Source organism: Puccinia triticina, chromosome 5A (assembly GCF_026914185.1).
Source record: "Puccinia triticina chromosome 5A, complete sequence".
Classification (NCBI taxonomy): Eukaryota; Fungi; Basidiomycota; class Pucciniomycetes; order Pucciniales; family Pucciniaceae; genus Puccinia; species Puccinia triticina.
The window spans coordinates 2,989,008-3,015,959 of NC_070562.1; the positions used below are offsets into that span (position 1 = coordinate 2,989,008).

A 26,952-nucleotide genomic window follows, 5' to 3' on the forward strand; every position below is an offset into this window, starting at 1 on the left:
TTAGGTGAAACTCAACAATGTTTAAAAAATCAAGCAAAAAAGACCAACAGTTCCAGATGAAAGCAATGCAATACATCCATTGCATAGGCCAATACAGCTCATCGCATTGGCTGGCCGATACAGCACATTGGCGCTACAGATTCAATGTATCACTGATGCAATGCAGTCTGTATTGGGACTGATACCACCAAATCTGCATTGTATTGCATTTTGTGAATTCATATAGCCATCCCCCAGGTCAAGGGTTCAATTCCCATTAAAGAACTTGTCACTATCTGGGTTAAGCTCCAACTGATGAGTTCATCTCACATCTTCAACTGAACCTATCTGAGTAGCCTTAATGCTATGCTAAAGAGATGCACCGCATAGAATGTTATTTCACAAGATCTGATCTTGAAACTGAAATAAAATTGCAGCATTTGTGAGTGGCTTGGGAGTTATGGAGGTTTGAAGTTTGGATGCGGTGTAAGACTCAAAATTGGTAATGAAACCCTTTTGCTGAATGGTGAAGGGTATGGTGGAGTTGCAAGCTCTGCCCTTCTGTTATCAGTCAACAAGACCCACCAAGCTCAGCTTGGCAAGTTTTATTAAGTGATAGGTCTAGTCTGTTCCAGATGAAATCTGTTTGACTGGCAACGTGTAAGTGTTTTAATAGTTATGTTATAAGGGTTGAATTTTTTTTATAAGGGTTGATTTATTGTTATAAGGGTTTTAGGATTTGAGTGTGGATGAGTGTTGGGTGACTTGTGAGTTCTGGGTGAGGTCAAACTGGGGAGCAGACCACTGGGGGTGGAGAGAGCTCCTTTTATAGACAAAAGTGGAGCCCCAAAGGGGCTTGTGGGTTAGGGTTTCAGCTAATCTAGACAACAGGGTGAGGGATTTTAGCTGGTGGGAGTAGATACAAATGATGTCATAACCCCTCAGGGGCGCATGGATAGTGTCAGAATATACCACAGAACATTCTAAATATGTCAGGGGTGCATACATGATGTCAGAATATACAAAAGAAAATTCTAAAGCATGCATGAGGTGACAGTAGACTGCATGAGCTGTCATACAGGGGGAATTAGTGTATACACAAAGTCTGAGGCTGCAGAAACAGTGTAAATGATGTCATACTATGTATATAAAGGAGTGTATGTAGTTAATATGTAATGAGTGTAGCCTGACAGGGAGATGTATGTTTGTATCCTGTGATGTGTATAAGTGTACTACTGTGAAACTTGGGTTGGGGCAGGTGACAGCTGGGTTACTGAGGCTGGCCGTGTGATAGGTGTCCATGAGATGTAACTTCCACACTAGAGGGGGTCCAAGGGTGCTTCCAGTGGTGACTTGGGGTGAATTTAGCCGTAGAATCCATTTCTGGGGTCCATTTGTTGGTATCTTGAGGCCTAGTATGAGTAATTATGTGGCATAGAAAAAACTTTTTATTTTTCCACTTTTTGGTCTACCACAGCGGCTAAGAGTAGTTGGTCAATTTAAGTGTGTAGGATGATGTAGAAGGAGAATTAATGTGTTGAAAAGGACACGCAATTGATGTTTTAATAGATCAAGTTAGTTGATTTTGAATCTGAAATAAAATTACAGGATTTGTGAATGGTTTGAGAGTGATGAAGATTGGATTTTGAATGTGACTTGCAGTGCATACTTGAAATGACTATGCAATACTGTGTTGAAGGAGTACAAAAGCCAATAAAAATGTGCAGATTGTACAAAGTGTTCTACCAAGTTGCTTTAAAATTTTTATGAACTAAGACTCCAGTATTACTGTGAAATATGACCAAATACCAGTTAAACTGTACGCACCACCATGGGTGAGTTTAAAATAAGTAAGTTTTCATTTATTCAGATAGTTTTCAAAAATTAATCACAGCTTTGGAAGGATGCAGTCTGACTTTATTTTATCTGCATGGTGGGTGCCTGCTGGTAAATGAGATGTTCTTCAAAGACAACACACAATAAATGAACACTAGCCACTCAGGCCTTATTCATCAAAACTGCATCCTTCCAAGGCTGGGATTATCTTTTGAAAACTATCTGAATAAATGAAAACTTATTTTAAACTCACCCAGGGTGCTGTGTACAGTTTAACTGGCAGTTGTTTATATTTCACAGTAATACTGGCATCCCATGGAATACATCATGCCAAATCATACACATGAAAAGAAAATTCCAATTCCTCTAGTCTTAATTCATAAAAATTTTAAAGCAACTTGGTAGAACACTTTGTATAATCTGCACATTTTTATTGGCTTTTGTACTCCTTCAACACAGTATTGCATAGTCAATTCAAGTATGCACTGCAAGTCACATTCAAAAATCCCAAGTGTACCAATTTCTTTTACTCCATTGCAAGTGTAATCAGGTAATTTGTTTTGCATACTGATTTTTGGAATTTTTATTTAAACATAGCATTTAAAAAGTTCAATTGTTACTGCAGGAAGCTAAGGCTGGGAGTAACAACAAGATTTTGGATTTACAACATGAATAAAAAAATCAACTCTCATCCTGCTGAATTAAATCTTGAAGCATGGTAGCCAATAACTGGTTCTCCATTTCCTCCAGGTAGGGCTGTTGGCCATCCTCCTCCTCTAGATCTAGGTCATCCTCTGCGGGTGTTGGCGGATTGGGTGAGGGTTGTTCTGTCAGCATTTCTTCTTCCATTTCAGTCCAATTGCTTGTCAGAGTTTCATCATTCATGTCGCCTGGGATTCCGGAGAAGCAATTTGAGAGATGAAGCTGATGTATATGCTTGATCTGGTGTTCCCAAGATGAATAGATGTTGTTGTCTTCATTCTGAGGCAATGTACTTGACAAAATCTTGCTGATAAGGGGGTCCCAGGCCAATTGAAGATCCATAATTTGGATATACGCCCCATGAAGGAGTACCCGAACACGTTTGAGCCTATTGATCATGCTGTCATTTGCTATGATGTAAGCATGACCTACAATGGCGCGCAGTGATTCTGGGAGCTCAACCGCATCGTCCGGATCGCCTGAAAGTAGTTCCTGAACCAAGCTGATCATTAACTTGAGTTTTTTGTGGTGTTTGATGGCCCATCGCATCACCCTTCTAGTTTCCCATCCCAAACAATGTATCTCCTCATTGCCACGTTTCAAGCAAGTCAGGTGCCGAATGCCAAGTTGAGTTGTCCGGTCAATTGCCCATGGTGCATTACCTTCAGTAAACAACCCATCATTCCAGAATGGGTCATCGGAATCCAACTTGAGTAGTTTGGAATACCCAATGGAAGGTGGCGCTGGCCGAGTTGGATAAGCAGCTATGTACTTGTCAACTTGCTTAGTGTAAGAAGCCAGTAAAACTCGCAATTTCTCGGCATGCTTGCGCAGCAACGTCATTCACTTTTGCTGGCCACAAGTACCTAATTACAAAAATCAGAACTGTCAGTCAAGAAAAACTAAAATGAATGAAAAGTATTTGCAATGACATACCAATTGAGGTGCTTTCTCCTGCACGGCAGACGCGTACCAACGGCTGCTTCTCCTCCATTAAAGCTAAGAACCGTCGCCTGAGTTCTGTCTTGTTGTACCAAACCATTAAGAGCAAGTCCCTTTCTTCCACTGCCATTATTCAATCAACTTCAGTTTCAACAGACCTATTGATTGGGACATAATAAATACATACCTGTTTCTATCCCACTCAAAGCGGTCAGCAAGACTTTGCCTACCTTTGCCCTTTGTTTGGCAATCTTGTGGGTTATAGTCGCACAGGTAGTTGCACAAACAAGTACTTGTTCAGGCGTAATATCAATGTTCCTCCTGTGATTGGAGGAGGGACTCAGGGAATTTCATCATGTGGGATTGGATCGTGGTTGATTAGCTTACCATGCAGTATCAAGAGATTCTTCCATGCATAAAAGCCGCCCAAGTTCAACCTTCTCCTTCTTCACACTGAGGTTGGTACGCCGGTGATACTGCTGTTCAAGCTGCCATTGCTCCTCAAAGAACTGGTTTGTGTAGTTCTCTCCCGGGGCAAAGCAGTTTGCTTGGCCATGTAGCTGACTGAGAGCCAAAACAGAGGCTTTTACTGCATCTGTAGCATAGATTAACTTGTTGAACAGCCATTGTGCTGACAAGAAGTTGAGTTGTTGAGAGTAATATTCGGCTCTGGCCTGGAGTCAAGTGAGACGATGTAGCCGAGTTGAGACCCAAAGTGAAGATACTAGCAATGAAAGAAACGACCAGAGTCGCTCAAGGCCTTCGCCATCTGACAAACCCCACTACGAATTCAAACGGGGGTTGTATTTAACTTGACATGACCATTCATGTACAAAAGCATGGAACACTGATGTTCCAAAGATCAGGTTGTCAATTCAATCATCCAATAAACCCCGCTGTGTAAATTTTGGTCAGCATGGTTAGAACACATGTCACAAGTAACATTTAAATATTGCCTACCTTCCTCACATGGGTCTCTAGATGGCAGCCGAGGTCGTAGAGAATCCCAAATTTGTGATTGGGGAAATCAGCTATGATTTTCCTGATGATCAATACTGGATAGTAAAGCCTGTAGGTTTTAATACATGTAAGACATAAATATATGTTTTCAAACCATGAAAAGGTGATAGCTTGACTCACTTTTCTCCGGTCTGGTAGATGTTGGCAAAGAGCAACGGGGCATTGTGACGACATGCACTGGCAAACAGCCCGTTATCATCACACTTTTCCCAGCTGGTCCCACTTCGAGTATCATTGGCGGCCTTATGGGAATCAGAACACGGTGGCTGGAGCATAAAGATGAGTAAGTGTATGTGTCTGCCTTGGAGTGTGAAGAAACTACACTACTGACATCAATTTCGATAGCATCAGCCTCAGTTGATTCTACAGCTTCAAGATCCCTATGGAGTGCAGACGGTCGGACAAAATCTACCGGATGATTTTCTTCGCAAGGAGAGTCTTTACTGGCGTGAGCGTAGTGGCGCTGTTGAAAATTTCCGTCCATGGCTATGATCACATTGGGTTCATTTGGATTATATTTGACTTCATGTAAGTTGGGCCCAAAACATCGAGGGCACTTGTCTGCCCAAACTTTGGCTTTTGAGAGCTCTAATCCATCTTTGAGAATCTTTTTCTGGCGTACAAGGATGCGGGAATAAAGGTTGGCGCTGAAGTTGAATGGGATCAGAAGATTCCTTTTTCTGAATTTGTTCCCCCGAGCAAACATCATTGGGCTGCTGTGAGTATCCAAGAAGGACGAGAGAGCTTTTACAAAAGCAGAAGCAGATACAACGGCTGATTCCCATAGATGGTGATGAAACTGAATCAGTTGGATTCCAAAGGCGGTCCGTGGTTTGTCAGCAGACAAGGCAAAATAACCGTAGTGAATCAATCAAACTGCATCAGGCATGCATTTGCAGAAAGGGATCAAGAAGTGTGGAAAATAGTCTACAGCAAGATGCGCAATCACCAATGAGAAAAGTATGTCTTAAGTGAGATCATGAGAGGAGCTGAAGAACATACAGAGCATGTCAATCAGGTCCACTTTACGGCTTTCGATCTCATTGGGCAAGCAAGTACACGAGTCCAAGGGCACATCCACTGCTGTTGGGACACAGGTCCAGTTCAATGTTTTGTCCTGACAATCTAAAAATGCTGATGTTACTGCGGTTTCTAGTTGGGCCCATTGTGCACTAATTGACTCTTGCCGCTCGGCATAACGACGCATACGATGATAGCTTGCATGGGCCAAAATGGGGTCGTAATCTTCCCACTGGTTTTGTTGATTGCCTTCAAAAGCGGGCTGGTGAGTTGGTCCGTTTGCCTCTTCCGTTCCCATAGCTGTGTCACCGTTCGCCTCGGTTGTTGGAGGTGTTTGCGCTTCAGGAATCAGACCCATTTGACGACCTGCTTCAATGTTCCGCAGGAAGCGAGCTTTGGCAGCGATCTGGGTTTGGGTGGGTCTCCGGACTCGAGGTCGTCTGGTGGATCCACTCGCCATCGTCCCGACAATCCTGTGGCCTGTTGTCCTGGGAGCCATGCTAAGAGCGTTTCAGGTAGCCAGAGGTGGTCGGATGATGGAGTGTTTTCAGTCTGGTGGTGCCGGATGCGCAAAGGGTGGGCCGAGGCCGAATGTTGTGGAACTGGGCGGGCCGCCGGGATGATTGATCATCCCGGCGGCTAGATCATCCCGGCGGTTAACTGCTATTGGATCTGCCCCGAGGCGTTTGGTCCGGCTGGACTTTGGATCAGACTGATTGCTGATGTCGTATGTGTAGAGCTATGAATCCTAAAACTGAGATGATGGTAGAAAACTCCCCCAAGGGAAAATGTATTTCAAGTACTGCAAGGACTATAAGTAGGTGATTGTAAATACATAGTTTGGTTGATGAGTAATAAAAACATAGTATAGTATGTAAATAGAAAATATGTGAGAATATGGAAATAAAATATTGAGAAAGTATTGATATAAAAATAAGACAATAGTTTGATATAACAGTATGTATTTAGGCCCCGTTTGGCAGCAGTGATGTTATGTAATAACCACTGCTTTTCTATAACCGGGCCTCACCGAGGCCCATATTGTATCACTCGCATGTTTGGCAGATTGGAGGAGTTATGAGGGTCATCACGAGTTTCCTCATCACTCCTCATCATCCCCGCCTTTTCTGATATAGTACCCCTGGGGGTGTATTTGGGGTGATATCGGCACCCTTACACAACATACCTCCAACTCCACCTCTGTTACTCACCTTGATGGCCGGTACAGACTTTGTACCGGTCACCAAGCGGAGTACACACTCCAATCGATGGAAACGGTCATCAAGATTGATGACCAATCCAACACAATCGGCCACCGATGATCATTGGTCATCGAAGGGACTATGTATTCTCCTCGATGACCATTGGTCATCGAAGGGACTGTGTACATATTTTCCTCGATGACCATTGGTCATCCAAGGGACCATGTATTCCCATCAATGACCAATGGTCATTGATGGGACTATGTGTTCCCCAAAAGGGACTCTGTGTTCCCTTCAATGACCGTGTACCGGCCATTGTCAAGAGTAGTTAAACACTCGATTGGCCTTGCCGGTATTTACGCTCGATGGCCTGTATTTACCGGTCATGGAGCTTGTTATGTAGGCAAGCTGTATGACGCAAGTGGCAGCCAAACACTCGTGTTATGTTGAAAGATATGAAATTCAAGAGTGATGTGCATCACATTAGGTAAGTGCACAACATCACATAACATGATTGCTGCCAAACGGGGCATTAAATTTTTGCAATGTACACCACGGCTGCAAGAAAAGTTTCTTGTGACCGATGTGAAAAGTTTTAGGTTTTCAAGTGGTGTGCAAAAAGTTTTGTGGTTTGAGTTTGGTTATGGGAAACATTTTTGGGTGTGAAAAGTTTTGAAAAAGGTTTTCACAGTTCCAATGCGGTTATGGAAAAGCTTTGCAGTTTTCAAACGGTTATTGGAAAAGTTTCCGGTTTGGAGATGGTTTTGGGAAAGTTTCTGCTCTCCCCCAACCATTTTGAAATGTTTCAGGAAACTTATTAGTCTCCAGAAACTTCTGGCCCAAACTTTTCACCCAAACCTTTCAATCTGGTTCAAGATAAAGTTTATTGGAAAGTTATCCAGCCTGACAAAACGTTTCCGGATGGAAAAAGTTATTTGGCCACTCCAAAAAGTTGGCCAAAACTTTCCTTGAAAATAAAAAGTTTTCAAAACCACTTAAAGTGGTTATCTGGGAAGTTTCACCTTTCTTGGAAGGTTTCCAAGAAAGTTTCCAGATATCTTTGCATATCCAGCTTTCCCACAAGGCCAACCCAACCGGGCTCTTGGGATCCAAGTGCCCCACATTCTTTGACTTGAACCTTCAGCCCACTCTCAAGTTCTGCCCGCCCTCCCAACAAAACAACCATGGCCGATCCCCCATCCAAATCCGACTACAATACCCACCAACCCAACTCCATCAACAGCGATATTTCCTCCTTGTTTGACGTGGCAACCGGGCCCCCTGCTACCGACATTTGCAAGGTTCATTACGAGGTTTCAGAGACCCCCACCAACGCTGCTATCTACATCAGCTACAAGTTTTATGCCAAAATTTGATACAATGCTGACAACGCTGCGGGGTACAAAAGCATCCAGACCAACCGCCATCTTCAGCCCTTGACCACCAGCGCCGCAGACATGAACTCCTTCGACTTGGCCACCTTCAAGGCGCGGATCATTGCCTACATTCGCCAGACCAGCAAGAAATACCCCGTCAATATCATTGCAGTATACTCGGATTCCAGGTCCATCCTCACCTGGAACCATGCGTTCACCAAAGGCCTTGTCCAACATCCAGCCGCGCTTGCAATGACACCCCTCACCTGCTTTCCCACTTTCCGGTTTGAGGCAATGGACACCCACTTGGGGTGGAGAATCTGGCTTTCCCTCGAGATGGATCCCAATGTCCTTGTGACCCATCCCAATGCTGTGCTCTCGTTGTTAGTAAGTCCTCCGCCTAACAATCTAACTATCCCTTGCAAGCTGCTAACAATTCCTTTGAAACTAGTGCCGCAAGGGTGTCGCCAGCTTTACTATTGTGGCGAGGCTGGAAGCGCACGACTTCAATACTAGGACCCCTACCGATCCTGGGAGCAGTACCGATCCACCCATCTGTACGCACCCAGAAGCACCCACTCTCACCAGTTCTTCAAAAAGACGCCGTGCCGAGGTCCCATTGCCACCGAAGGACTTCACCATCTGCCAATTCCTGGCCGTGTGCAACATCACCCCCGACTCCGAAGAGTACGACAAGATCCTCCAGGTCATTACCAAGCATCAGCTAATCCACTGGACTGCGTTCGAGGATCTTCCACTCAGGAACTTCATTGATCTAGGCTTCAAGTGGGGGCCGGCTCGGTTGCTTTTGAAGGGTTCGCGCAAGGCTCGCGCAATCATTGAAGACCTCAAAAACAACAACAATTGGTGTGATTGACCCGTTTGAATTTTTCTATCTACTCCGTCCCCGATTGATCTCTTTCTCCCGGAATTACTTGTCTATCCCTCTTGCGCAAAAGAAGCTGTGTCTATCTCTCCCTAGCTCTCTCCGGAAAAAATAGTTGTCTATGTCTTGTGCCTGAATTAAAAAAGAAGCTGTTGTCTATCTCTCCCTAGCTCTCTCCTGAAAAAATAGTTGTCTATGTCTTGTGCCTGAAATAAAAAAGATGCTGTTGTCTATCTCTCCCTAGCTCTCTCCTGAAAAAAAAATTCTCTATGTCTTGTGCCTGAAATAAATATGATTTGGTCTATCTGTTTCTCCCTGAAAGATGCTGTTGCATATCTCTCATATGTTGAAATATAAGAAATTTGAGTATTGAAATATACAAAATTTGAAATATATATGACTGACAATTGAAATATAATAAACTTGGCACTAAGCAAGATCACACATAATGGGTCTGTTTAAACACCTATAACCCTATTTTAATTGATATCTTGGGCTGAAACACCACCAAAACACAATAAAAGAATGTGATGACCAAAACACAATAAAAGAATGTGATGACCTTATTCATTTGCCCTCGTTCTGCCACATATGCAGGCCTTCCTCCAGAGCCAGTTTCATCATCTCCTCAGGTATTGGTTGGACATACATATTTGAATGTTTGCGGTGCAAATATGGGGCATGATGTGATACAGCATTCAGTAGGTAGCTATTCATTGGTGTGTGATCTATATAATTGATGTGTGATCCTCCTTCTTGGCGTCCGGTGAGAGGAACAAATTTATGTCTCACATGGCATTGGGCAGCAAAGCAGTTATGTTGAACATTGATGGTGCATATAATGCGCTGGAAATAACAAGAAATGGTTTTGTATATTATTGTGAGGTTCATATCTTCAAATTAACAAGGACAACTTACCTGTGCTGGTACATATTGAAATTCCAACTGCTTAACAAGTATGGTCATGTTATTTTCTGGCTGAGTGCCTGTTTTTATGCATCTCTGAATTTTGGCATAGAACTGATTATTTCTCACTTCCCATATGGATTCAACACAGAAAATAATACCATGAGGACACTCTCTTTCCTGGACCTGTTACAAGGGAGGAAAATTGGGCATGAGAAGTTAGCACAAATATTTGGCAAATACAGTGATGATGTTGATTTACCAAGACAAATGTCCCATCCCGGATAATTTCTTTCTCATCCACTCTGACTGCATTCACCCTTGTGATGAGGAGGGTGGGAAAATTTCTCAAAAGAGGAACTGGAACCAGTTCTCCAGCTTTGCGTTCCCCTCTATGGCCGTGGATAGTTGGTTTGAGTTGCCCACACCCAAACCAATGTGAATTATATCCCATGGCTTTTTGGATGAACTGATTATTTTCAAAAAGTGCTCTAATTTCTGGTGAGGCTTGGAAATATCTTTGGTGTTTGTGGTTAAATAGTATTGCTCCTGATAAAAGCAACCTAATAATGTTGTAGTTGTTGAAGCTTGTGGCTATATCCCTGCTGGGGCTGAGCCGGTTGGAATGAATTGAGGCATTCCTGATCACACCATTGAAACTTTCAAATTTTTCAGTTGCAAACAAGCTTGCTGGGCCATATCTGCGGATAGATTCTGGGAGATGCAAGAGGTGATGAAATTTGGGTTTGTTGGCCCACCTCCCGTTCATGATACAGACATGATATAAGAAGAGATGAATGCAATTTTCAAGCTCCCAGATATATTGGTCCATGTTGTTTATATGGGTCTGAAAAGCCATACTTGCAATCTGGGTTAATGATGTCCAGATTTCCTGCTGTTCCTCACTCATCATTGGGAACAGTACAAATGGGGTGGCCTGCAGAATGAGACGGAATTCTTTGCCAATGAGACTTTTGTAATGCTGTATCATATATTTTGGCTGAATTGGTGGTCCATTAATCCCTTCTGTATTGAAGGCCCGCCACCGGGCTTCCAGTTCTGCATGCTGTGATTCTTTCAGCTGTCCCATAAAATCCTTCCACAGGTATTTGACAAAACCCAGAAGTATGACATGCAGGATTTCTATAGGAGTATCCTTGCAACCATCAAATGCTATCAAATGAGCAAAGGGGTTAATCATCCTTTTGGGAGTATCTGCCTGGATTTTGAGTATTCTTAACCTTTCTTCATAATCAGAGCGTTTCAGTTCAATTAATGCAAAATTGACGCGGTCCCTGATTCCATATGCTTGATGCTTTCTTTCAAATTCCTTTTGGGTGCCCGATTGGGAGGTTTCCCATAAGTCATATGTATTGTCTATTGTTTCTTGCCATGTGCGTGGTGGTGGCATATGAGGGTGGCCAAAAAATTGTCTGAGGTATTCCATTGTGCATCTTTCCTCCCCTTGAGGGCATTGCAGTCCGCACATGTGACAGGGGTTGTTGGAGGTTCCTGGGTTTGGTGTATTGGTCACTTCGGCAGCCATGGGGGAATCTCCAACAAATGCAAGCATAACAGTCATGAACATGACTTCTTGCTTAACACTTGAATCATAAGCAATACTACCTGCTGTGGCCAATTCACTGCAAATCTATCTATCAGGTCAATCATTACAGTTTTTGTCATAAAAGTGATAGCTTACTTCAACTCTTGAACTATGGGTTCAGCAAGCTCCAGAGGGCCGGCACAATTAGATGTGCATATAAAATGGCAATTGTACTCCATGTTTGAGAGGCTTGGAGGAAGGCCACTTAGTGTAAAGCAAAATGAATTGTGCTTATTACATCTTTTGGACTTGTTCCCAGAGGTGTCATCAGCATACAATGTGATAGGAACATGACGTATTATCCTTCCGTCAGCCTCCTTCCTCCAAGGATTGGGAACAGGAATCTTAGTTGTTCCACCACCAGTCTGACATTCTGAAAGAAGAGGAAAATCAGTTTCAAAATCAGTTTCAAGTAGCAAAGTAGGCAATATTGAGTGTTAATGAAATCCCCTTGCCATATATGCCGTTATTGCATTGAGCAATAAAAGAACCACCTGATGAGGTCATAATTTCATCATATTTCAGGCGGAAATATGATACTGGGATTTCTTCAAGAAGGTGGTGGGTATATGGCAGGTCCGCTAGAACCAACATCTGTGTCACATTGATCCTAACATTGTTGTGGATTTCCACAACATTGCAATATTTAGGCCTGACACATTTGGAGTACAAACAATCGTTGTATTTGTAAAAATATACTGAAATCATTATCAAATCTGGTCCATGAGATTGGCACACTGTGACTGGCTCATATATATAATAATGCTTGTTCTGAGCTTCAACCATTTGCACTTGGCACTTCCGGGGGAGCTCCTCCCTCCATTTGATACTTTGACTCAGCGCGTAGATTTTTTTACCCTTTGGGTCGTGAGGGTAAAATTCCAAGTGTTTGGAAACAAGAGGATTGACCAGTTCCTGAAAAATTTACACACGGACATCATCAGCCTCTTGATCATCAGTTATACCCAAAGTCATACACTTGTATTACCCCAGCTATGAGATTCTTCAAGCTTAACATATAAGTCTTGTTTTGGAATACAGAGATGTTTTGCTTGATTTCATATTTCAATATGTTGTCACAAATGCGGGTCCTTGCTCTCCTGATTGTGTCCCAGTGGGGAAGATCCATGTTGCACAATAATGATATTGACCGGATCTTATCATACATCTGTGAGGATAGGATTGTATGCAAGTGGCCCAACATCAGGGTCCCAATTAAGTACTTTGAAGCCCACTCAATAAAGTCATGATCAGCCAATAATTCCCCGTTTTCAATACATAAGATGCAACACATACCTCCTTGTTGGGGAAAGGGTACCAGGGACTATTCAGATCAACTTGGTATCTATTTTGAGTAGAATTGTTATGTGCTTGATTTAAGTATGCTTGAATAATTGCTTCCTCATCTTCAAAAAAATCATGCAAGTCTAAACTGCAATCAGAGCCAGAATTGGATGAAGACTCATCATCTGCTTCATGGCCAAATTCTGCAGGTTCCATTTGATCAATGTTCAGTGGTAGGGGTCCTTCTTGTTGAGGAGGGAAATGATCAACAAAGGCCCCATCTTCCATGTCTATCTCTTCCCTAGTGGGACCTTGATCCACTGCTTGAGGGACATGAGGAGGTGTGCGTGGCCTCATCAGTGCTTGAATATGAGTCCATTTATCCACATGCCCTCGAGATCTCAGGTGGGCTGGAATATTCCTTGGAAGACATGTTCGATCCCCACAAATCAGACACCTGTATTTCACCAGGCCATTCCTAGGGGGCAACATTTCAAAGCCTAAAGGTAAAATCAATGGATAGTCAAATATGGGTGAAATCATACAAACAAATTCAACATATTTCAAACCTACCAGGTATATCAGACATGGCCAGGCCAATTATATTTAATGGGAGGCCAATTTATATTTAATGGGAGGCCAATTCTATGTTGAAGGGGACGGAGGGGAATGGTGTTTTTGGATGGGCAAGAGAGGCAGTTATGAACTTGTCCAGCTCCACACGTGTCCAGCTGCGCGCGCGCGGCGCAGCCCCCCATACCCCCCGATCCCAATGGAACTTGTTTGATCTCCGACCAGGTTGGATATCAAACAAGTTCTGACTTCCACGTATTCCCTGGGCCAGCCACTTCCCCCCCCCCCCCCCCCACACCCGCAGATCCTGACGTTTGAACCTCCCTCATCTGGTTGCAGTCAGCAACCTCTCACTCATCTGGACAAAGTCGGTGACCTCGCCAACACCTTATACCCGGACGATCCGTCACTGGACGGCGCTGATATCTCCACGTCTCCGGGTTCCCTCCTCAGCGGTATGTATGTACTCCATTACCTTGAGCCCCTAACCCTCCAATCCACTTGATTCACTAGCCCGTTCTCACCTGTTTCAGATAATGGAACCCCCGCCCAATCCTGCCCCCAGTGTTATACTCCGACCGGACGCAAACGGTAATTGGCCTATGCCAGGACCCAAAGAGTGGCACACGATTCAAGACAAGTATCAACCGGATCTTGCGAGAGGCCCGATCACGCCGAATCCGGCCATAGGACCGACCCCACCGACCCCACTGGCCCAACCACACGCATCACACACCCCGTTAGCACCCGGATACCCACAACAAGCCGGATTTCCCCAGCCCGGCCCAATCCATTACCAGCCAGGCAGTAAGTCCACATGGCCCTAACGCCTCCCCCCCCCCCTCCTCATGCTGTGAATACTCAAGCACAACACCCCAGCCCCCCCCACCCAACAGGGCCCCCATGTCCAAACTGATTCAGGTGGGGCAGGACCCATCCGCCATACACCAGCTCACCACAGCCCGGCTCCCTACCACACACAAGGACGCCCAGATGGCACCCCCACCGCACCCCGCGCACAAGCGCCGCACCCGCCCCCCCAACTGATCCTTGGATCAATCAGCGGCTTGCCGGCCCCGGGAGGCCCAGCCCTCCATCAGCCACCGCCACTCACCAGCAGCCCGGTCCCATCTGAACGCCGCCCCTTGACTGCTGCAAGTTTGCAGTCTGGCCGATCCAACTTATCTTCCGCAGCGGTTTGGCCAGACACGCTTTCCTTTGTAAGGGAGCATGTCGGGATACTTTGGGCTAACATGAGCAACTCCGTGGACTTCATTTGGGTTGCAACACCTATGTTTGATGTAAGTACAATGTATCCACCCCCCTGAGCAGACACTAATTATCCCGTTCCCACAAGATCCCCGAGCACGAAAAATGGCCGGCGGCCATGGTCTTAATCCTTGCCGGCATAGACCACATGCAAGGTGAAATCCTCAGCAAGTTTGGCGCCGTCGAAAACATGCAAGCCAACTTAGTCAGCAGGATGGTCGCCGAGCTGAAACCCCAGGCCGAGGACGGGGCCCTGGTTCCCAGCAAAGCCAAAGCGGGTGCGAGCGCCGAGACGCTCAAGGGGCTTGTACGTAACAACCTCCAAATCATCTTACTCAATGGGACCCTTGACGCCTATGGACGGGTGGCAAATCGCAAGCTAGCGGGGGCCGCCACCCCCTTTTCGGCCATCAAAGTAAGTCTAAGTCTTCCTATGGTCGCCCTAACCCGGGAATCGGCGCTAATCAAATGAGTTTCAGGCCTTGGTCAAGACCCAGGATGAAAAGTTCCTTGCCCAGTTCCCGCCAGACTATGTAGACAATGCCGCCTGGAACGCACAACTCAATACGATTATTACTAACGTCCTGAAAGCCGACAAGCACAAGCTTCTCTCCCTCCTCCAAAGCAACCTACCCACCACCGGGGCCCGTCCCCGTCTTGGCGGAGATGGTGGCCAATGTTTATTCGGGCATGCTAACTCGGTTCAAGGATGTCTGCCCCATCCAGATCAATTGAGAAGTGAAGAAGCCCGCCCAAGCTCGTCTAGCTCACATGCGAATTGTCCTCCACCTCAACCGGATTGCTCGAAATGACCAAGGCGAGAAGCACACCTTCTGGACCCAACCCGACTCAGACCTTGCCCTGCAAACAGGTAAACCCCCAATGTACAAATTTGTGTTCGCCCGGCTCATCCTTTGCAAGGACAAGGCCCTCTGGGATGGCATCAATACCGTTGACAGCATCGGCGAGGCCGACTGTGTCCTGCCCACCGAGCCGGAAATCGAAGAGGAAATGGCAAGCTACCTTTGTAGGCAGAGCGGCGCAGGCGTGGCACCTACCGCAGACCCAGGAGAAGGCATGGATTTAGCGGAGTTCTAACTGATTCAATGGTCCTTATCCCAATCCCATCCCAAAGCCAGATCCTCCTATCATCCCTCAGTTACTAACCAATATCCTCCCTCAGATTGATTATATAAATGATGCCATATGTAGTTTGATAGTTTATCCTCCCTCAGATTCCCACCTCGTTTTTCCTAACATTTCTCCTCCCTCAGTTACTATCCGATATCCTCGCTGTGATTGCTTATATAAATGACGCCATCCATATAGTTAGTGAGAAGAAAATGATGATAATGTATGCAATGTGATTCCCCTGCGATGATTTCTAAAAATAAAAATGATTTCTAAAAACATCGGGTGCATAACGTTTTGAGAGAATCAAAACGTTTTCCCATTTGTAATGAGCGAGCGAGAAACTTTTATGCGGGTTAAGAGGAAGTTTCTCAGAACTTCCTCTTAAACCGCAAACTTTTCCAGTTCAGTTTGCGGGTTTACAGAATGTTTCTGTAAACTTTTGTACGTTATGGAAACTTTTTCAATTGAGTTGGAAAAGTTTCCCAAAACCTTTGCAATTCTGGAAAACTTTTTCAATTGAGTTGAAAAAGTTTTCATGGTTGTCGAAAAGTTTTTCCCGCAAAGAAAAAGTTTCCCCAACCACCTCATAACCTTTTCTGGAATAGAAACCAAATGTTTACCGAATGCGAACTATTTGATAGAAGTCTCGGAAAACATCTCAACTCGGTTTCCGCCGCGAACGGGACCCGACGTCCAGTCTGAATTCTATTGAAAACTTTCTTGAGTGGTTTCAAATACCACTCAAGAAAGTTTGCTTGCAGCCGTGGTGTAGAGGGTCGCGCGCGAGGGATTGCGAGGGGTGTCTACCCCCCCTACATAGGCTCAAAATGCCCTGTATCTGGGCTATGTAGTAGGGGAGATGCAGTCGAATGTGGTGTATTAACACCAACACCCCTGGCTTAAGAAGAAACGGAGAGGATGGGGGAGAGCCAATGGGCAAAATCTAGATATCCTTCATCCACCAGCCAGGAATGCAAGCCGACGAACCCACATAAAATGTTATGTAAAAAAACCCTTTCCTCTTGTCCGGATATTACAGCTTGGAGCTTATTCGCCATCATCCATTCATAAATACACGGACCACTTTTGATCCCTTCAAACCCTGTCTCGGCTCCAGAACTTTCCAGACCAGCTCCAACCACCTGATCAGACAACCCCGCGTGAAATCTTGGTGGACCCTTATCTTGACTGAAACAAACGTTCAAAAGGATAATCAAGCGCACTACGACGAGATCTAGGTTAGTAGCAGGTGCTTGAAGCTTCTCTTTTTCGCATATCCTCTGTTACCCTCCTTCTTTTTCCAACACTCTTGGCCCCCAACTTTTGCTCGATTCAATTGCGCTCTCCACACGATTGGTTCTAGTTTTGGTCTGATGGGATTAATTATGGCCGAATCAAGGATGTGTACTGCTGATGCTAATGATGACGTTATGTATCATCTTCTGAGGATGATGATGGGCTGATGATGCTGCTAATTGCTTGGATGGTCTACTTGAATCCATTGATGGATTGATACATCTCTTCAGCAATTGTTTGCAATTTTTTATCGGTTGTAACTGATCTGCGCCGAGACCAGGCAGAGTCTCTCACTCATGTCGTTTGAGCGAGCGATTGGAGCTCGAGAAGATTCTCCTCGTCTGCTTACTTCAGTCTCCACCCCCACAAAGAAAGCCGAATAGTTGCTGGTCAAGTTCGCCCAAGATTCAAGCGTGTCAGGATGTATCCGCTCACCAGCAAGACACCTGGGTTACATTTCAGCCCATCTCCCCTCTACTCTAGTCTGCCTCTCCTCAATTCTCCTTTGCATTGACGACGAAGCATGCGGATACATACTGCTTACCTTGAATCTGAACCCTGGGGCCCGGTGATGATCAGGACTTTGATCAAGAAGCTTTTGGCTGTTCGACCGCGAGTCGTTAGTCTTCTCAACGAGGCAGCTGCCTCATGGCTTTATCCATCGATCAGCCGAAAAAAGGCGCAAGTTGTTGTTTATGACACTGCCCAAAAGTTTGCGCACCAGGCGTTCTTTATTCATCAGCATCAGCATCAACCCACCTGCTCGGCATCGTTCTCCATCCTGTTAATCCGGATGATGCACTGTCCTCTGCTCGTCAAACTTCCTCATTCCTGCGCCATCGCCGAAGTTCCGCTTCAATCATTTCTGGTCTATCAGAGTATAGTAACTTTTGTCCACAACTCTCCAATCAATTTCCACATTCATCCTTTCCTTTGAAATCGCTTGCATCGGTGACCTTGTTGGCCTCTTGGTCTTTTTAATACTTAACAAATACCAAATCGATAGGAACGATACCTATCTTTGGGGCTTGCCTGTTATATGTGTGCTCCACCTTTCCTGCTACCTTCCTCGTTTCTTTCGGCTTGCTCTCGTTCTCTCACTCGCTTTCCGGACCGGCTGGTCGTCGAACTCATTCTCCCCAGCACAACAGTCCGGACTTGAATTCATTCATCAACTGGAAAGATTGCGCTGATTCGGGCTGTCTGTCGGATTGGTTAGCGCTCGAATTCTCATCATCCATCGTTCTCAACCAACCAGTCCCCTCCTCTCTCCGTCCGATCCATCCACCCCCAAGTCCATCCACATGAAATGGATCTCTCAATCTGAAATCCGCATCCTTAACAGCACAAGGAAGAAAGCCTTCCGATTGCTCAAGTTGCCACACGCTGCCACAGTGTCATATACCAACTTGACACCGCGCAAGCGGCATCATCATTCCTTCTCAGTGCGGTATCTCCCAGAGGCAGACAATCACACTCGCCTGCATTTGCCACTTTCTTTCCTTTTGCCCATCCTTCAACTTCTGGACACCCAACCGAAAGATTATTTCCATCAAACTCTGTCAGCTACATAACTTTCAGAAGAACTTTTGAGATGACTTGTCCGAGGGTGTAACGGCTGTATTAAATAACTCAATCTCGATCACTCTTTCAAGCGGCCAATAGCACAAAACACTGGGTGGTACAAATCCATCTTTAACTGTACATCCTGTATTCAAGCCGCGTTGCACTTGGCTATCCTATTGTACATGTTGATTGAACTGTCGATTCCACGTACATACACTGCAAGTCTTCCTCAACATTCCTGGCCATCGGCTTTCTGGCTTCTTCTCTGCTCTTCACGAACTGCTGCTTACAGTCTAGAGATAAATCAATACAGATTCCTGAGCATTCTTCTCATTGTGTGATCCCAAACTCCGCTTCAATCTTCGCCAGCTCCCCCCATCTAGTCCCGGTCACCCCCTCCCTTGCTGCTTCCATCGTCCCTTTGCACAGCTTCCAGCTTCCCTTTGAAAAATCGTTCTCCTTGCTTATATCCACTCGTCCCGAGTTTGCATCAAGCATCCTGTTCCAAAAGAAAAAAAACAAAACTCGTCATTAACAATCTGTTCTCGCTGACATCAACTCTCAACCTGTTTAACCTGTGATCTGTCTTATTCTAGTCTAAATGCCCCACCTATCATCCACCGCGTCGGATCCCCTCTCCCAATTCCACCAGTTCAATTGGTCTCCCAGCCTTTTCCCAGAAAACGATGATACTCCGCCTCCTACAAAAACCGTCGGTTCCTCAGCCCTCCAATCTCTATCATACGCCGACAATGAGCCCGTTGCTCTGTCTCCCATTGGATCGCAGTGTTATTCGAATCAATCCAGTCTATCGAACAATTCGTCTAACGACTCTTCAGGACAAGTTGCCGGACCCAATCCTCCCTTGCCACGCTCTCCCACTACGCTCTGGATGGGAGATCTTGAATCCTGGATGGACGAAGATTATGTCCGACAATGTCTAGTCATGATGGGCTGGCACTTGCCACATTTCGTCCCCACTTCTTCCGCCGGTTCGAAGGCTGATATTGGCCCCAATGGCGTCAATGTCAAAATCAAAATGATCAGTGGAGCTAGTCCGAGTTCAGCTTACTGCTTTCTTACCTACCCGACCGCAGAGATGGCACAGCATGCCTGGCGAATGATAAGCAACCTTCCACCAACGCTCATGCCTGGATGCGAAAGGACTTTTAAGGTGATTACTTGCCCTCTTTTCCTGTTGTCTTTTCGCACATCATCGCGCGATCTAACATGTTCTATTTTCACTCCAGCTCAACTGGGCAACTGGGTTGCCGGGAGTCCAGCCCACCTGGGATCGCGAATTCTCAGTTTTCATCCGCGATCTTGATCGTGAGGTAACTGAAGGAGAATTAGTGGTAGGTTACCATTCACTGGCTCCGGCGAAATTGTCATCTAACCAATCACTCTGTTGTTGATCTCTATCCAGGCGCTTTTCACCTGCAGCTTCCCATCAACCAAGTCTGCGAAAATCATGGGTGACCTCTCCACCGGACTTTCCCGTGGATATGCTTTCATCCGGTTTGGCGAGGAAAGTGACATGCATCGCGCCCTTGCGCTCGGTCGCTCGAAAAATGGTACTGGTCTCTTCCTGCGAGGTCGCTGCATTAAGATCACCGAGGCCAGCGGCTCCAGTGGTACCGCCGGGGATCACTCCCAGCACCGCACCTCTATATCTGCCTCCAATCACACGGCGAGCCAGAGAGCACGGCCTGAACAGCCCTCCGGTGCTTCTATCGCGAATCATCTAGACAAATCGACCGAGACACGAAATAAGGCTCAAAGTGTGTTCAACTCGCGCATGGCGGCAAACTCGATGATCAGCGACTCCTCATCAGCCTTCAGAATTAATCGCGATAGTCTGACTCAGGTAAGACCCTGGAAATGTTTTTACGCCATCTTGATCGTTCAATAATACATTGCAAGACCAAGATAATTGATCAATTCTCCTGATCGGCGGCTTATCTCACATGTAGGGCGTTGGTGGTCTGGCGTCTTCTCTTTCCGGCCTGCGTCTATCATCCAGCTATCCTCCGCTCTCGAATAATACCAACCAAGCACGTCTTCAGATCAACCCCTTCGCACCCGATCACTCCAATACGAATCTGCGATTCAACCAAGATGGGATGTCACAGGTGCGCTTTGGAACTTTGTCTTCTGACCCCATCACATGATCCTGATAATCGACTTCGTGACTCATTTATCCCTATTGGCTGAATCTCCCACCCAGACCCCCAATCGGCTATCGTCGTCTATGTCTGCATTGCGCGTTTCGCCCAGTTACCCGCCGCTCTCTACTGCATCCAATGGTCCCCAGACCCATTCACTACCGCTAACAGCCCCGTCTTTCCCGCGCACTATATCTGCATGCGCACCTCTCATTGACCGAAATCAATCGGTACCAGGGTCTGTCTTACCCAATCACTACCCTACTTCAATGTCGCGCTCGGTCTGTTCATTAGCCCCTCAAGGATTACTCTCTACCTGCCAATCTCAATACACTACTGCCCCTGGTGTTGCTCCTCTCCCGGTTCACCCAATGTTGAATTCATCTGCACTACCGGGGGCAAGGGCTGCTGCTCCTCAGCCCAGCCACATCATCCCCAACACCCACTCCCCCGCGCTTTTTCCAGCGCTCAGCTCTTCCCTCACCCATCCCAACTCGTTACCTAGCAGCTACATGCCCTCCACTGGTGAGTATCTGACTTGCTTGATCAATCAAAACTATTATCCTCACCCCTGTCGGTTTCCTTGATTCACAGGTTTATTCCCTTCCCCGACTGGGGCCAATCCAGCAAATCTGACTCACCAATTGCATTCTTCTTATGAATCGTGCCTCCCAACGCTAGATCCGACTGCGTCTCCCAATTCCATAACCTCCCATCTTGCAGCCCTCTCTCAGATCGCCTCCGTCGCGCATGATGCAAGTAACGATCCATCTAATACCACTGTCTTTGTCGGTGGTCTTCCTGCCTGCATCAGCGAAGGGACATTGAAAGTGAGTTGTGATAATTACATAACTTCTAAGGTAGGAAGACTGAGATGAATTCTTCCCGCAGACATTCTTTCAAAACTTCGGCGAAATCACCTACGTTAAGATCCCGCCCAACAAAGGGTGCGGGTTTGTTCAGTACGTCAGACGTGAAGATGCACAACAGGCCATGCTCAAAATGCACGATTTCCCTATTCACGGAAAGTCGCGAATCCGGCTCAGCTGGGGGCGATCTCTGGGAGATAAGCAGGTCGAGTATGTCAAGAAATTGTCAACTGCTCTGGGCATCTCTTTCGAATCCGTTTGGAAAATCGTTCAGGGCCAAGATCCTTCAATGATTAAACAAATCGCATCCACGCTTGGTGCAACGACTGGAACTCCTACACCCGTTACTACGTCCGTGCGACCGAGCTTACCGGCCAGGAGAGAATCGGACCAACCACACACAACCCATTCATTTGCCAGTTTGATGCCCGGTATCCCTACTCATTCGAGTTACACACAAGGTTTTTCTAGCGGTCAATCTACCCCGACGTCGCATGGCCCCATATCTTCCCCTTTACCATCATCCGGGCTCGCGAACTCTTGGCGAGGGCGCCAACCAGACTTAATAACCAACAGGTCTCTCAACTCGAGCGGTAACGTCGATTTTCCATCCACCCTACCGAGTCGTCGGGCTACAATTCAGCCCGTCACATCTGCCTACTTGTCATTCGAAAATATCCCCGTCGGTCAAGCTAACGCCTTGAGACCTTTCGACAATCGTTGGGGCTTTCCCATCTAAAACGCAAGATAGTGATTTCCTACGCCTCAGAAACCAAAGACCACACGCACACTCTTTTTCTTCAAGTAATATGTATACCTTTACATCTCAATACTGTCGCACGTTTTTCCACTTCTGTCTCGTCCCATTTTAGCATTTTCCCCTATGTTCTATCTATCCTTTACATCATTGTACTTCATCCCCAAATCCCCAAGCTCACAAGATTCATTCGCTCCCGGACATAGAAAAATCATCGCTCTCCTGGTATCCAATCACAAACATCATGAATATAGTAGCACTTATATAAGTTTCATCATCCTTTCCTAACCTCTCCCTCTTCCTTGCCATCTAGCACTTTAGCAATCCACTAGCAAAACAAACGACCAAAAAATTGTCACTCGACCAGCTGGGCCCTGTTGATCTGTAGTACGCGCCCCGGTGTGCAATCGCGATTTGTTTATCTTTCTCCTTTCTTATATATTTTTGTATGTTTGCTTTCTTGCCCTTTTCTTGATCCAAGCCACTTATCCAAGCGACTCTGAAACTCACTCCCCCCCTCTAGAAAAAAAAAAACAAATAAAAGAATTTAGTATCAGCTCATCATATTATGCATCGGCCTTGTTTATCTACTTGCTATCAAAAAAAAAACTGAGAAATTGCTCTGGTCTATTATATTTACTTATTTGTCAATCATCTTGTTTGGTTTGGTTTCCTGGAAGAAATATAACTTATATACTCCAGTAATATGACTTGTTTATTTTTCCCCCACCCTGAAACCACACCTCTTTGTCATTATCTTGATTGAAGCCTGGTCATCTGACAGACCATGTGAATCATTGATTCATAGGCATCAGGAAAACATTTACAGCAAAGACAGGGAAGCTTTGTTTGGGCAGGCTCAATTTTTCTCATTTTCAGCCACTGCAGACTTCATCCTTCAAACCCCTACTGATCCTGTATGTCACACTGCATACAGTGACATGATCAGAAGAAAATGCACCAGTCCTTCATTTTCCAACCTTGGGGCCTCAAAATTTGCATCTTAATTGTCTGCTGTATTTTAAGTCTTGCAGACCCACAATCCTTCCTGTTTTTGCTGTAATGCATTGTCTGAAAAAGTGGGCTTGTCAACTCAAAAATTGGGAAAACTTAGTTGGTCCTATGATTGATTGACCCCTTTGAATGAATTTTTGTGTGAGAATGATTTCAATCTTTTGTGTACCAGCGAGGCAGGTATGTCTACCAAAAATAATTCTTGCTTTAAATCAAAATTGTGACAATAATGAGCTTATATTTAATCTGCAGCAAAAAAAGCCAACACTTGTGAGTTGCTGATGCACCATAGCCTATCATTACATATCATGCTTGGCCAGGATTTGTCTGACAAGTTCTGCAATGTGCTCTTCCTTCCCTCCATGCAGGTCTGTCTCCATTCCCATCCAATACGCTTTCCCACACTAGTCCTTCATCTCTGCCACATGTCATGTTCCCAGGATCTGATCCTCTCTGACTCTTGATGTCCCACATCTTCTGCCTAGCCCCCGCCAGTTGGTCTCTCACCAGTGCCTCCACCCACTGGTAAAACCTGCTTCAGCTGCCCTGACTCACCCACTGCTATCAGTCTCCGTGTTTGGTCCGCTGCAGTCCAGCCCTACCTGTCCACTCCAGTACGCCACCCAATCTGAACTCCGTGGTCTGCAATTGGGATTTTGTCTGATCCATGCTTTTCCATGTGCGCATGACTTTCCGTAAGTTTTCCTATCATGCTTCTCTGAAATCATCCTCAGTGCTTGTGTCACCAAATGCAATCTGAGCTCAGCTGTTTGCGCATTCCCGCCTGCGCTATCTCTGAGTGTAAATTATACCACGCTTGCCAATATAAATCACCACAATGTTTCACTCCATTGTCCAATCCTTTTTGTCTTATACTAATTAGCTCTAATTTGTGGCTAACCATGTCATTTTTTCTCAAACCTTTTGTAGCTGTAATTGTAGCTTGCTATCAGCTAAAACTTCATATTAGCTTAGCAGACCCAAAAACCAATAAATTACACAACTAAAAATCTAAGGCACTGTTTGGAGCCAATATAATCCAGGCAATATACTAGTTATTTTTCCTGACATATCATGCAACATCTGATCAGGCCCACCAAAACTTGATCAGATGTCACAACAATCCACATTATATCACATGATCATATTGGCTCCAAATGGGGCCTATTTCAGTGTGATATGTGCTTTCTTTTTTACAGATGAAGCAAAAGAAATCACAATAAAACATGTCCGAAATAATTAACCATCCTGAAACTTTACCTATAATGGCATGCATGTACAGTGGGTGGGCTGAGCTTTTGACTAAATTTTGTTTTCTCCAGAAGCTCTGACCATATCCCAGGAGCCAGGAGATTTGCCACAGGGGTGAAAAATGAGTTCCTCAGAATGATTATGAAACAAAAAAAGGATGAAAAAGGTGAAAATTATGAAATTTATTGCAGATTTATCAGAATATTACTGTATAAAAAAGCGGAGAAAATTAGAGAGGTATGGCATGTAAGAAACATGATAAAAATGAAAATTTCATATTTTTTTTTGTATAATCATTCTGGGGAACTTATTTTCCATCCCTTTAGCTCATTTCCTGACTTCTGGTCTTGTGGCCTGAGCTTCTGCAACAGAAAATGTTGAGTCACAAACTTCAGGGCACCCAATGTAAATATGTATCCATGTTCTGTCTTTTCTCCTTTTTCATAAATGTGTGGGCAGCTGAGGGATACATTTTCCTATTTCCCTCTGTTATAGCCTTTTCTGTGAAAAGGAAGATGGTGTCTGGTGTCTGGGGTTCTATGGTATCTGGGTCCTATTATGGTGGATTGCAGGGTGATGAAGCTTTCTGGATCCCCAGGCTCTCAAATTATGAGTGTGTGCTCTGTGACATGTATGTGGCAGCTATATACTTTCTGAAACCCCTGCTGAAGCTCAAAAATCCCTCCCTGCATGAAATTACTATGTATTTCCACCACAAAAGTCCATTTTTGTCTACTAAGAATCAGATTTTCTCACACCACTGAAGCAAGATATTTGTTTCAGATTAAATTACTATATGTCAATGTTAGTATTGGCTCAGTTAAATTTTCTGAAATTCCACAAACTTGTGTAGTTTATCAACAGAAGTACTTCTGTTGATAAACTACACAAGTGTCATCTTAACAGGATCTGTCTTGATATATACATGTGTATGCTCCAAAAATGATGCTATTTTTCCTACAGATTAGAGCTTACTCATCTATTGGGCAGAGGCTTGTAGGGGACAAGGCACCAATCCTACAACAATATGGGGCTAGCTGGCGGAGAGAGTGATGTGGTCTGGTTCTCTGCTGGGCTAAGTGGGGAGAGGGGAATGGGCTGAACTATAGTGCCCAGGAGCCATGATAGAACTGTGTAACCTTGTGAAACCCACAAGACTTGCGGGGCTTCAAATTAAAAGTGAGCTACAGTCAAACCTGACACCCGTGAAACCGCATATGTGTATAAGGGCATAACCTCCATACTCATTTGGGTCCACCAAAATTTAATTTTGGCCTGTAGCTAACAGTAACCCTTGTAGCCACATAACCTTCCAAACCACATAGCAAATTCTGTCCACCAGGGGGTATGTGTCTTCAAGGGTTTGACTGTATATGGCACTGTGTAGATTCTTTTATAAAAATGTTTTGATGTCCTTTCAAGCATCCATTATTAAGTATTAAGCATCCATTATTAAGTATTAATTAGGTACACAAAAAAAAACCCAAATTCCTGAAGTCCTGTATTTGTGAAATAGTAGAGTTAGACTGAAAATCATCTTCCAGGGCCTCTATTTTTTGATATTTCAAAGTCTTCAACCCAGCTTTTTTCACAACAAAAATGAGACAATCTGATTTTTCCAAGATGTTAAAACTGACTGGTCTGATTTTCATGGTGAGGCATAACCAGAACCCCCCCCCCCCCCACAAATTTTTCCATAATGTCAAATTTAGCTTTGGACTGACATTGAACATTTTTACTGTGCAAATAGATTGCAGTTACATCTTCTAGGATGAAACCAGTGGATGGGGCAGAGACTGCACTAACATCTCCTGAGAAAGATATTCTCACAACCTGCAGTACCACCCCTCTCAGTACAAATTCAAACTTTCCAATTGAAAATACAGAAGTTACCCAAGACATCAAGGATAGATTACCTTCAAGTTCTCCAGGAGAAACATTGCCAAATCTAGAATATATGATTTATCAGAAGGTAAGTTTCTATTCAAGCTTGACCACAATTTTTTCAGGGGAATGAAAACTGTTTGGGCTTATATATATATATATATATCCATGATTCCATGAATCATATGTGATTTATTTGATGACTCATAGGAGTACGAAAGAATGAGGATCATTCAAAACCCTTGTTATCATCCTAAAATTAGACCCACAGGATTATGTGACTTCTGTGTGATAGGATTCTCATATGCACTCCTTTTTGGCCTGGCTTTCATGCTTCATTACTTCAAACCACCAGCCCAATACTGATCCAGGAAATACATTTTTCAATTTCCTGAAACACAAATTACAAAGTTTT

The 26,952-nt window shown here is 44.9% G+C and overlaps 3 protein-coding genes across 3 annotated transcripts; 1 reads left to right on the forward strand and 2 right to left on the reverse strand.

Moving 5' to 3' along the window:
* Positions 1-2,496: 2,496 nt before the first annotated feature.
* PtA15_5A364 (uncharacterized protein) lies at positions 2,497-3,360 on the reverse strand (the record flags this gene model as incomplete). Its single annotated transcript, XM_053169117.1, has 1 exon — positions 2,497-3,360. The coding sequence occupies one exon, from the start codon at positions 3,358-3,360 to the stop codon at positions 2,497-2,499; it is 864 nt and encodes a 287-aa protein (XP_053020346.1).
* Positions 3,361-5,446: 2,086 nt separating this feature from the next.
* PtA15_5A365 (uncharacterized protein) lies at positions 5,447-5,998 on the reverse strand (the record flags this gene model as incomplete). Its single annotated transcript, XM_053169118.1, has 1 exon — positions 5,447-5,998. The coding sequence occupies one exon, from the start codon at positions 5,996-5,998 to the stop codon at positions 5,447-5,449; it is 552 nt and encodes a 183-aa protein (XP_053020347.1).
* Positions 5,999-19,198: 13,200 nt separating this feature from the next.
* Positions 19,199-22,370, forward strand: PtA15_5A366 (uncharacterized protein; the record flags this gene model as incomplete). The annotated part of the gene is made up of 7 exons (XM_053169119.1): positions 19,199-19,771; positions 19,848-19,952; positions 20,024-20,464; positions 20,571-20,729; positions 20,825-21,287; positions 21,357-21,592; positions 21,654-22,370. 7 exons carry the CDS (start codon positions 19,199-19,201, stop codon positions 22,368-22,370), a joined length of 2,694 nt encoding a protein of 897 aa, XP_053020348.1.
* Positions 22,371-26,952: the final 4,582 nt, after the last annotated feature.